The sequence below is a fragment of the Tupaia chinensis genome, unplaced genomic scaffold, assembly GCF_000334495.1.
Source record: "Tupaia chinensis unplaced genomic scaffold, TupChi_1.0 Scaffold000023_1, whole genome shotgun sequence".
Lineage (NCBI taxonomy): Eukaryota > Metazoa > Chordata > Mammalia > Scandentia > Tupaiidae > Tupaia > Tupaia belangeri.
This window is the reverse complement of record NW_006159453.1, coordinates 2,820,782-2,833,429: the sequence shown is the minus strand read 5'-3', so window position 1 is coordinate 2,833,429 and position 12,648 is coordinate 2,820,782. Positions and strand designations below refer to the sequence as shown.

General features: G+C 34.7%; 1 protein-coding gene across 1 annotated transcript in view; it reads right to left on the bottom strand.

Annotated features, from left to right (window-relative positions):
• Positions 1 to 284: 284 nt before the first annotated feature.
• ZNF644 (zinc finger protein 644) overlaps positions 285 to 12,648 on the bottom strand; it is a 93,455-nt gene continuing 81,091 nt past the window's right edge. Inside the window, 2 exon segments of the mRNA XM_027770520.1 lie at positions 285 to 1,966; positions 3,111 to 3,213. Coding sequence (XP_027626321.1) covers positions 1,774 to 1,966; positions 3,111 to 3,213 — 296 coding nt within the window. The 3' untranslated portion in view covers positions 285 to 1,773.

Genomic DNA, 12,648 nt, shown 5'->3' with positions numbered 1-12,648 from the left:
TGAACTTTTAAGTCTCCAATACTCCAGAGATCAGAGGATCCTTGGATGGCAATGATCCATCCAGTTCTACCTCTTAATTTCACTTATGATTCTAAATTTAGAGGTTTTATTAATGATGAAAGGGGGGAAATTATCATTCTCAAATATACTAGAAAACTACTACATCCTGTGAACAAAAGTAAGTGTAAGTATAAAAAAATCTGAACCAAATGAAACACAGTCTCAAGCAGACTATTTCCACCAATGATAAAAATAAATGCTTCACATTATAGACATTATGATTTTCTTTTAAGTCTTTTTTTATTTAGAGATTTTTCTGGTAAGGAGATATACCATAGGAAAGCAATTTCACTGGCAGTGAGGTATGTATATACTCTACCAAAATACTCCTTATTTTAACTGTTTTTAAACTTTATTTACATACGAAGAAAAGTATCAATGCATATCCTTGGTTCAACTATAGTATTAGCCATACTATCTGAAATAAAATGAAATGGTGCTTGCATACAAAAACGTATTTCTAAAGGAATCTGATTTTGTAGAACTAATTTGTTTTTGGAAAGTTTAAAAGAAGAATCACAATTTATCATGACCAAGACACCTGCACCATAGTTTCCATTCCTCACAGCACATTTATTTCAGTAATTCCATTATGTCGGTTTTTAGCATGAGCATAGTGTTACACGATTTTTGTACATATAATCACATCCAAAACAAGTTCTAAAATTTAAATTGTAAACATTCTCATCATATGAAATATTTTAATTGGTGTATTAACTTTTGCTAACTGATCAATTTGGTAGATAATGTAAATGAAAAAGCCTATTCTAAATTGTGTAGTGAGCATTGTTTATTAATTACATTTCTACAATGTTAAAGTAAGAGGCAAACTTGTCCTGTAAGCATGTCAAATTTTAGGTAAAACATTAAAAAGAAACAAATCTGTTAACAAAAGGATGTCTTGCAATAAAGAACATTAGATTTTTTAAAATCTATTATGATACAAAAATGTAAAAGGTAAATAGCATCTTTGTTGACAAAGTAGGAGGTAGCATGGATGCACCACTTTATTGTCTGAGAAATGCAACTAGAGTAAAGAATATTTCCTTACCACAAATAATTTCCAGGACTATGTACATATTTCTTTTAGAAATACTTGTTTAAACAAATCTCCCTCCACTTTTTAGTATAAAAAAAACCCGTTCCATGTGATTTTAAAAAAACACTTACACATCTAGATAGAATAGTACTCTGCCCTATTTGAGTGAACAGTCTCAAACTATGAAGTACATGATATTTAATGCCCTAAGCTGAGTAAATTTAGTTAGCAGTTCCTGGTATTATACAAAACACTAAATACATACAAACAAAATATAATATCTTATTTTTCTATGCAAGTTTTGTGGGGAATAAACAGAGCTGTGTTTCTGTTAACACTGCAGAAAATGCAATTTTCCAATAAGCCTGTCTATAAGAATCCATGTGCAACAGTTTATAAATAGCTGCTTAGATGTACAGATCTTTTATTGAGTGAACACATTTAACCAACAAAACAGAGTCAACCTTAAAAACACATCTTCCACCCTATATAAAATATATAGACTACTTACTGTTTTAAGTATTCAATTTGCTCTGATGTCACTGTAATTCACTCTTCCCCATTTCCTGCTTCATCAGTACTTATAAATGGATAATTTAATGTGGCTTAAAAAAAAGACAAAGAATTTGAAATTTACATCCAATTCACATTTGCTATTTAAAAGTTGCCTGGTTCTATGAAGCTGCTTCTGCCATTAGTAGAGAAAATGAAGTTTCTGTAATGGCAGCAGGCTTTTTAAGTAGTGACGTGACTTCTACCATGCCAGCTCCAGTCCGTGGAAGATTAGCGTTTACAATGTGTCGTTGTAAGTGCTTAATCCAGTCTTCCTGAACAGACAACGGTCCTCGAAAGACTAGGCCACAAAACCTACAGAAGAAGTTGATAACAGTTCTCTCAACATGACCAATTCCCTTTATTTAAAACCAATTCACATAAAATCCATAAAGAACAACTATTACCACATGTTGTATATAGTATTTGACTAACACTTCTTAAATAAAGTGAAAATTATGTACTAGGATATCAAAACCCCCAAGTCATAGTCTGTTAACAGCTACCGTAAACTTCAGTAATCTGTTTAGGTGGGAACATTATTAGGTTAAAATGAACAATCTTAACATATACATCCTAATTCATTTAAAATAACTATTACCCCAAGATGTGCCATTGTTTAGGAAAGACCTTCCTCCAGTTCAGAAACTCTTTTTAATCTTTTGTTTAATGAGTGATTTTTATTATAGAGCATGTGCACTTGCCAGAGAGACAGAGTGACAGAAGGCGGAAAATCACCCCCAAGAAGGATGGCCATGTCACAATCCCTTCTCCTCCAATCTCCTCTGGAGATCTTGGGCACACATGCACATGTGCCCCATATGAGTTTTAAACTCTTGAGTCTCGGACTTGAACCATGGTTGACTACATGAGAGTCCAGTGACGTAAGCATTATGCCATATGCTGGTCACAGATTAGAAACTCTTTTTTTTAAGAATTATTTTAATTTGACTAGAGAGAGACACAGAAAGAGAGACTTGAACCATGGTCAGCAATGTGGGAGTGTCCAGCACCTTAACCACCATGCCACCTGCTGGTCCTGCAGTTCAGAAACTTTTAAACTGCATTGAGTCTTTGCATATTCACTGTGGCATGTGTGAGTGTGAGCATGAAAGAGATATATAAGGGGACGAGAAAAATGTCTTCCCTCTAAGAAGGAACTCAAGACAGTAGAAAATCAAAACAAACCAAAAAATTAAATATAACTAAAAAGCCACTTTTATAAATCACACTATAATGGAGAGACTTGGCTAATATGAAAAACTTGATTCATCAGTTTTTGAAGTACATTAGTATTAAAAACTGAAGAAGATTTTAAGCTTGTTTCCAAAAATTGAGTTATATCTTGACTGTTGAGATTCTACCTCCACCAAAAAGCAAAAATCCCAAATAAGACAGCTAGTATTTCTAAAAGCAAAATCTGAAGAAACTAATCGGATTTGGTAATATAGGGATATACCTGCATCGGAGAATGTAAACCTCGTCAGCACCATGAGGTAATGTTAGCATTTTCTTCTTGCTTCCAGATCTTGACCTTGACTTCTTTTGCTTACAATCTAAGGCTAAAAAGGGGAAGAGAAAGACTTAACATTCTTTATGCATTTCAAAATATGCAGATATACATACATGTATTCCTAGTGAGGTGAAACCATCTAAATCAAGCTAGAAAAGTTTGTATTCATTTTCCTGTTTCTGAAGCATGCACTAACTTGCAGCTAATGTTCTTGGCAGCATTTATATTATCTGCATACATTCTTCCTGGATTGATTCTTTTCAATCAGTACTCTACTATACCCAAACTAAAACTGAGAAAATGTAACTAAATAACTTGAAACTACTAAATTAGTCAATTATTACAATAATGGCATCTTTATTCTTATGCTTGTTCATAACTTTAATATCTGTTAAATCTTCCTTATTTCCACGAAAATTTTAACCTTTCATGTAAGATTATTAAATTCAGTTTGTAGTTGATTACTCCACTTAGTAGGTTTCACATGTTTTGAAAACTGAGTAACGGATTAACAGTGTAATAAAAAAGCTCAGTAAAATCAATTTTCACAGTGATTCACTTTCGATTCTATAATAAAAAATGGCTCTTAAAATGATCTGGCACTACAAACTGAAAGGTCAAAACAAAGTTCAACATTTATTTCTTAATTCAATCTGTCTAGAATGTACAATCATGAAAGGTTTATTTTACTAGAAAATATAAATCCATATTATCTTACATAAAAGTTTACAACTAGATCCAATGTTTAATGCTAACTATTCCTTACATTTTTTAAGTTTACATTTTCTCCCAATAACTTAATTTTAAAATGTGATTAAAAAGAAAAACATAACCTTTTATATTAGACAGAAATTTTAGAACATTTCTTGAAATTTTTTTCCTTTAATCATTTTTAAGAAAAAAAAAAACCTGACTTAATAAAGGAAAAAAAGACTTTTTTAAAAATAGGAGAAATAGATAGGACATTACATTTTATAAGTCTTTGAAAACTGCTACACCTTTCAAAGGGAAGATAGTAACCCAGCTATTGCTGGTCAATTAGCAGGAAGAGAAGGTAAGATCTCTAGGGATCCAAGGGTGAGGGATATAAATGTAACAGAAGAGTTACCCAAATGGCTTTTCTTCTGTTATCCTGTCATGTGAAATCCCCTGGAAAAATTCTAAGTAAGAGAGAAATAGGAACTGGCTATTCAACGATTCTGTGAAGTGAACTGTTCCAAGTTCAGATTCCGAAAGAACAGATGCTACTATTACATAACCAGTAAACACAGTTCCTTACCGCAGTCAAGTGGCAATGATAACAGAAATGTCATACAGAAAATTAAAACCCATGAGAAGCCTAAATCGTTCAAGCTAATGGTTTCAGTTTCCTGTCATCTGCCTATTTTCAAGCATAAAATCTAGGACCCACAGTTGTTCTCTGTTTATCCTTGGAAGAAGAATCTAATAAGTAAAGAACTACTGGAAGTCAAGTTAAGTATTTAAGAATGGCTAATTCAAAGCTATCAAAATCTTGAATAGAAAAATCTTAATAAGGTTTTCACTAATTATCTCAGTCAAGAGCCTAGTATGTGATATAAACTCAATGAATACTTCTGAAGTAAAAAATGAAACAAAACTCAGTAATTTACCATTGATTTTTAGATAGCATATAAATGGAAATATAAAGTTCTACCACTGTGTGATTTAGGTAACATTCCGGTCTAACACCTCAGCATCCTCTGTTTAAGTTGCTGGAATAACATGTTCTTCACTATCTGGGATATAAACCACTGACCAGTCTAGTGGATATGTAGAAATTAAGATTCTTTACTATCAAGAAAAAGCATTATGTACTTTGTAATCAATATCTTCTTTTCCTTAGTTGCTTTGGTGAGCAATCTGAATTAAAGTGGCTATTAAGTAATTCATACACCGGAAGTAGAGTTCAGGGAACTCAAAAGGCAAGTGCTACTAGATGTCAATTTTTTCTGTCTATAAGGTAAATCACACACAACCCCTGTCTCTGTTACATGGAACAGAGCAAGCATTTGGTATATCATGAGATTACAGGTAAAGTCTTACTTTGATGAGCTTGCTGGTTGTCAAAATTGCCACACTGTATTCAAACTCCTTTTAAAATGCAAATAAATTACTGTAGGATACAAATAGAATACATTATAACAATCCTTAAAAAATTTGTTCACAGAATGCTAATGTTAGGGGTGTAAAGCAAATTGAGGGAGAAGGGCAGATGATGGTGGGGAAGTATGCAAAAGGATGTTTCATCAGTTACAAAGCACATGAGTTATATTCAGATGCTGTGGGATTTTAAAAATTGAATTGGACAGATTTATTCTTAGGTGCAGAAATATTTTTTACTTTTTCTTTAACAGAGAGAGAAAAAGAATATTTTCTGACTTTTGATGCTATATGACCTCTAGAAACTCTTAAGTTTAGGCTGTTATATGAATGATCAGATCTAAGTTTTAAACAAGAATATCGTAGTATTTGTAGTAATTAGTACTTGACAACATTATAACCTCAGAAAGCAGGACAACACTGCCAGCAGATGACTTGATGATCTCTGGAAAGCTTAGAGAATTTCATGCACTGGAAGTCCTTGGAAACTTAGCCACAAGGTTAAGATATCAAAAAACCTGGAATCTTCAGTAATTGAACCTACATTCCTCAGTGTCTTATACTTGATCATTATTTCTAAAGTTCTCATCCCTCACAGTGTTGTTTTTAAAAAACAGGTGAAAAATGAATTCTGCTTATAGAAATAATTTTTTCTAGTACCAACATCCAACACCCCACCTCTGTAATACTATCCACAAAGTTTTTAAATATCTGTTGAAAAACTAAGCATTTAACACACTAATATGCACAGAAAGGAGACATCTACATTGTTGAAGTAAAAAGATGATTTACATAAAATGTCCCACTAAGTTTAAAAGACAATGTACAAACATGCCTATTGACACAAACATTCTTATTTAACAGATTTTACTGTATCTGGAGGGAAAAACAGTTTTATTCTGGACTGTACCAGAAATCACTAGAACATTAAATACAGAATATCACTAACACATTCAGTTTTTGCATTATAGTGTTCATCAGCACTTGTGACAAACAGCCAAAGGTTTAACAAAGTTGTTTATACAAATAATCTGCTAAATAAATGAGTTTGTTACACAAAACCTTTCTTTATAAAAGGACTTTATTTGCTCTTGTTAGTGTCAAAAAACAAAACCTTCCCCCACACTTTTTTCCCTTTTCAAAATTATTTTAAATCTTTTTAATCACTGTTTCTATACTTTAAATATATAAAAATGTTAGATTATTTTTAGAAATCCTTAATTTTGTTTTCCTTGAGTATGATAGCTTTTAAAGAAATAAACAGATCCATCACTTAAACCTTCCTAAGGTTCCTATTCAGGGTAGCATGAATTGTTTAACTGATCAATTTCAACTAGAAGTCTGTACAAAAACTTTGAAGTTATAAGGGATCTAAATTGCTCCTTGGACAATTTTACTTACAATGAACTGAGCTGTAAAGATCACATACAAAAAGTTACAGAATATACTTTTCAGTAAAACAACTGTTTGACCAAACAGAAATATGAAAGTGAAGTACAAAAGACTTATGAATCTTCAAGAACACCATAACTGCTATGTGATAAAATACAACAACCAACACCACAACATGTCCAAAGCACTAAACATCAGGGAAAAACAAATCGATAAGTTAATATCCACAAGGTTAAGTCTGTTTTCTGAGTCGTTAGTTTCATACACAGAAGAAAAAGTTTGGTTCTGATGTTATTAAATATAAAACCTTTGCCCTTTCTACTTTTCTGCCCATTATATAACATTTATTTGATGAATTTCATTTTCTTTTTCCCTCAAATTATACTAACAATCTCAGAGAATGAGGGCTTATTTCATAAAAAGCTTCTGTGATAAAGAAGCACACTGTAACTATGACTAAATTAACATTCACCACCAAAATATTTGTATTTGTAATTGTCCTCTCCTACTCAATGTTGACACTTAACATGGCCAGGATACACACATACACACACACACACACACAAATAACCTTGCTATACATATGTGTGTGCATGTGTGTATATGTGCGTGTGAGTGCGTGTCTGTGTGTGTATGTATACATATCCAAAAGAGGCAATGCATAACCCTAGCAAAGGGAAGAAAACTATTTCTGTATCTTGTCGGCCTGTTGAAGTTGCAGGCAATAGTAACTATGTGCTCATTCAGGAAGAAAGCTGAAATAAAAATGATACACGCAAACCATCACTCCATTAGCATTAAAAAGCTGGTGGTGAAGGTGATGGAGGCAGTGGTGACGTAAGAAGAGGACACACATATCCCAAGGGGTACACAAATGTGAGATATAAAGTTGATTCTAATTGTCATTAATTTTTTATAAAGAATTATTTATTTAATTTTATTTATTAATTCATTTACTTAATTTGACCAAAGAGAGAGACAGAGAGATGGAAAGCAAGAAAGCAAGCCACCAGCTCCAGGATTTGACCCATGGTCACCCATGTGGGAGTGTCCAGCACCTTACCCACCATACCACCTGCTGGTCCCATTGTAACAACTTCTTCAAGGTTCACAGCCCTGAGCACAAAAAGCAAATACCTTGTTCTCTCTCTTTCTTTCTTTCTTTCTCTCTCTCTCTCTCTCCCTCCCTCCCTTCCTTCTTTCTTTCTTTTTGAGAGTTTTTTTGCTATAGGGTGCGTGCGCTTGCCATAAAGAAAGAGAGATAGAAAGCAAGAAATCACCCCCCAGGGGAGATGGCCGCACCACAATCCTTCTCCTCCATTCTCCTCTTGGGATCTTGGGCACGCACGCACACATGCCCGACATGAGTTTAAGCCACTGGGTCCGGGACTCGAACCGCAGTCGGCTACATGGGAGTTCAGCAACATAGCCATTACGCTAACTGCTGGTTCCCCCTTGTTCTTTCTTTCAACCCCAAGCGAAAAAAAAATGTTTGGTTTTTGTTTGTTGTTAAGGAAACACGTTAGCTTGTATGATGGAGAGATGAGGGTAGAGGGAAAAAAAATCTGAGAAGCCAAACTCGAATTTCTTTACACACTTTTCTCGCTGCACAAAGTGCTACAAAATATCAGCTTCATGAGTGTGCGATCTGTGCAGTTACATGGGGTCCTACTGAATGCTGTGCTATGACAGTCTTGAAATTCTTAGTAACTTCTCAACAAGGGACACCACATAATCATAACATGCAGTCAGACCTGAATCCTCAGCACCTACTACCCTAAATGAGAAAGGCTGCATTCACTTCCACCCCTTAAGTTCTTGGCCTGTAATAAGTATCACTTAAGAGATAAACTGTTGGGGCTGGCAGACGATGTAGTGGTTAAATGCTGGACTCCTGTATGGCCAAACACAAAATCTCTGGCCAGCAAAGCGCCTGGATATTGCAAGATCTAACTGTATCTTAATTCATCTGGATCGGGTAGCTGCTTTCTCACTTTTCCTCTCTCTCTCTCTGGTCAAATTAAAAAAATAATAATAAATAAATAAAATTAAATAAATGATTCCTTTTTATAAAAAAAAAAAACTGTTAAATACCCATTCTCTAAAGTGAGTTAAAGTTGGAAAGGACTCCCCTACTCCTACCAACACCAACTCTTTCCTCCTAGCTCTACTGCCTTAGTCAAGCCAATCAGTACTCCCAAGAGGACCAGATTTAAGTGGCTTACAGTTACCAAATGCGTTGGAAAGGACTCCCCTACTCCTACCAATGCCAACTCTTTCCTCCTAGCTCTACTGGCTTAGTCAAGGCAATCATTACTTCCAAGATGACCAGATTTAAGTGGTTTATAGTTACCAAATGCAATGTCCTTTATTCTAATCAATAGTGAAGTATACAGATATACACTAGAAACTCAGGAGTATTTTATTTATTTATTTAATTTTTTTGAAAAAAGAGGTTTCTGTGCCAGAGAGACAGAGAGAAAGAAATCGAGAAATTACTCCCCCAGTGGGGCTGGCCACACTACAATCCCTTTTCCTCCATTGGGCATGCACGCACAGGCGCTCGGTGTGAGTTTAAGCCACCAGGTAGGTCCAGGACTCAAGCCATGGTTGACTACATGGGAGTCCAGCGACATAGCCATTATGCCAACTGCTGGTCCCCTAGACGTATTTATTTTAACCATCATCTCTCCTTGATAGTTTCACTCTGTCTTAACACTTTAAGTAACTTCCACTGTGTTTAGATTTCCATTCCCAGTGACTGAAAAACAGTAATTAATCCAGAATCATATAACAATCAGTGGCAAAATGAACTAGATCCTGCAATGTTTTAACATTTTACCTGAAAGAAGATGAAATGAAAAATATCTGGAAAGCAGATGTCCTTTGCTTTAAGTATTAGGTTATTGCATAACAAGTCTAAAAGACAGGTAGCTTGAGTTCCCCCTATAAATAGGCAAAGGGTTATAGTAAGGGTAACAAACAATAGTCTAATAAGTTTGAGTAACAAAATGAAGGCATCCTTTTATTTAAACTTGAGCCTATTCAAGAAAAGGGAAAGTACAATTTGTAGAAGCCTCTGCTATTTCAAGATAGAGTGGATGACTAGTGAAAGAATATTTTGAGCAGGTATTTTCAAGATGTAAAGGGAAATTCTAGACATAAATATAATACTTCACCATACATTTTTATAAACAGAGAAATCAGAGGCAGACTAGTTTTATCAGTTTGCCCAAACTAAAAAGGCTAACAATACTCCAGCAACAGGTGGCTTACAGGTCAGTAAAGAGGTAATAAGGTAGAGAATGTATTACTTCCTTGTGCTAAGAGGTAAGAAAAAACATGAAAAATGTTCTTTTCAAGGTCAATTGGATTTGAATAATGTTTTATTAAGCTAGATAGATACTTGTTATCAATATCAATCACTTTTCTAGGACCAAAAGTAAGACACATCTAAAATTAGAATAAACATTAAAAAGTACGTAAGGACAAACCTGCTTTAAGTTATTTTGTTTAGAATTACCTGAGTATAATCACATTCCCTGCCCTCTAAAGTCTCAGTGTTTCTAAAATATCATTTCAGATTTAGTAGCATTAAATAATCATTCCTAATAAAAAAATTAGTTAAGGAAATCACAATACTTTAAAATAATCTTCTATATATTCATATTTAACTTAAATTACAAAGACTTATGATGATATACTAAGTACATCATACTAAGTATGATCCCAATGGATCGGATTTGACTTTTTTGTAATTTTCAAATACTTTACACATTTCAACCCAAATCCAAACTACAACCATTTCGATGAGATGAGCAGGTATCTTCTGTTTTAGCTAACTTCCAGCTAAGGCTACAATTCAATACATTAGGTCATCGGGAAAGTCATGACAAAAATGCATCATGACTTTCCTCACAATCCAATACTTTAGATAGCAAGAATTAATCTTGGGACCAGCAGTTAGTGTAATGGTTATGTTGCTGAACTCCCATGTAGCCGACCACGGTTTGAGTCCTGGACCTGGTGGCTTAAACTCACACCAGGTACATGTGCGTGCGTGCCTAAGATCCCAAGAGGAGAATGGAGGAGAAGGGACTGTGGCATGGCCATCCCCTAGGGGGTGATTTCTTGCTTTCTATCTCTCTGTCTTTCTGGCGAGCACACGCACCCTATAGCAAAAGCTTCTCCAAAAAAAAAAAGAATTAATCTTATTCTTCAAACTCCAGACATATCAAAGAACCACTAAATGCTACTTTTCTGCTTCCTAATTAAGTGGATAACTACCATTTTCCAACTAGCCATCCTCTTGCCCTAGCCTCCATAAAAGAAAGCCTGTGTACTATTTTAATCATTTCTATAAAGTCAATTAAAACAGCTTACCTAAAATCTCTGGCCAGCAAAGCGCCTTGTTATTGCAAGATCTAACTATATCTTAATTCAGATTATAAGCAGCACTCAAAAAAATTCATGTTAAAATAGGAATCACAGCAAACACAAACTTTACAACTGAGGATACAAAAACATCAGACACCTTTAAAAAGCCCAAACATATAAAAAGCAAAACCCAGAAGGTAAGTTAAATAACAAACCAACAGGAATGTTAGAGGACTAGATAAGACTTTCATGAAAAACAAGATGCTAGTCAAAAAGAGAATCAACTAATTTTTATAACCAATTACTAGCACAAACAGGCAGCAACATTTAAGTATTTTATGCTACAATGGTACAAAACTCTTAGGCTCTGCAAGCAAAATTCTAATTCAATACCTGCAATTATTTGCCTTTTTATAGCGAATAGTTGAGGGATGGGTGTTGCTAGATAAGTGACAGAGAAGCATTTCACCCTCTATCAGAGAGCATGGTAACAGATTCATTAACTCCTTTATATAACCATCCTCTTAGTGACAAGATTTAAAACCTTGAGCCATCTCCATCCTCCTCTTGCTCTGTCTCTAACTCACCTTCCAAATTCTGAAGACTTCCATATCTCTCCTTACATTTCTATTGTCATTGCTCTTGCATAGGACTTTCAAAATGACCTCACCTAGGTACAGTTTCTCCTCTCTACCAAGTACTTTACCTTTTATTTAAAGAGCAGGTGCATCACACTAATTCTTTTTAAAAATTCATTAATTCCTCACTAAAAATTTAATTTTAACATCTCAGACTAGCACTCTATGTCTCCTATCTGACAGACCTTACCAATCCAACTCAATTCTCATATCCTACTTGCCAATATTTTCAGTAAATTCCCCACACTGTCCCAGGTTACTCCCTGCTTAGATGCACTCCTTCTTCACCTCTAATCTCCTCTTCCACTTCAAATAGCTGTCTTTCAGCGTCCATTCACACACCATTCTGAAAAGCCAACTACAAAGTACTTTCCTCTGAACTTCCACAGCATTTCGCACATACCTGGAATGGCACTTCACCAATCTGTCTTGTATTACAGTCATGTGTATATGTGCTTATACTATACTTTAGGAACCAATTTACTGGGATCAGCAGATGGCATAATGGTTATGTTGCTGCACTCTCATGTAGTTGACTGTGGTTTGAGTCTAGAACCAGGCAGCTTAAAACATGCTGGATACGTGTGCGTGTGTGCCCAAAGTCCTGAGAGAAAAATGGAGGAGAAGGTATTGTGGCGTGGCCATCCCCTGTGGGAGATAATTTCTCACCTTCTGTCTCTCCAGCAAGCACACATAATCTATAGCAAATATTTCTCTTAAAAAAAAAAAAAGGAACCAATTTATCAATACCTGTGCAGTACTTGTTAGCACAATGCAAAAAACACAGGATTTGAAAATTGCTCGTTGAATTACTGAATAAATCAGCCAATCTCTTTTTCCAGAAGTAGGCAAACAGCCTAATTCTTGCTGGTAATAATAAAGCAACTAGTACTATATGGTTCATTCCAAACACTCAAATAATTATATTTGGTCTACTGTTTTACAAGGCAGAAATA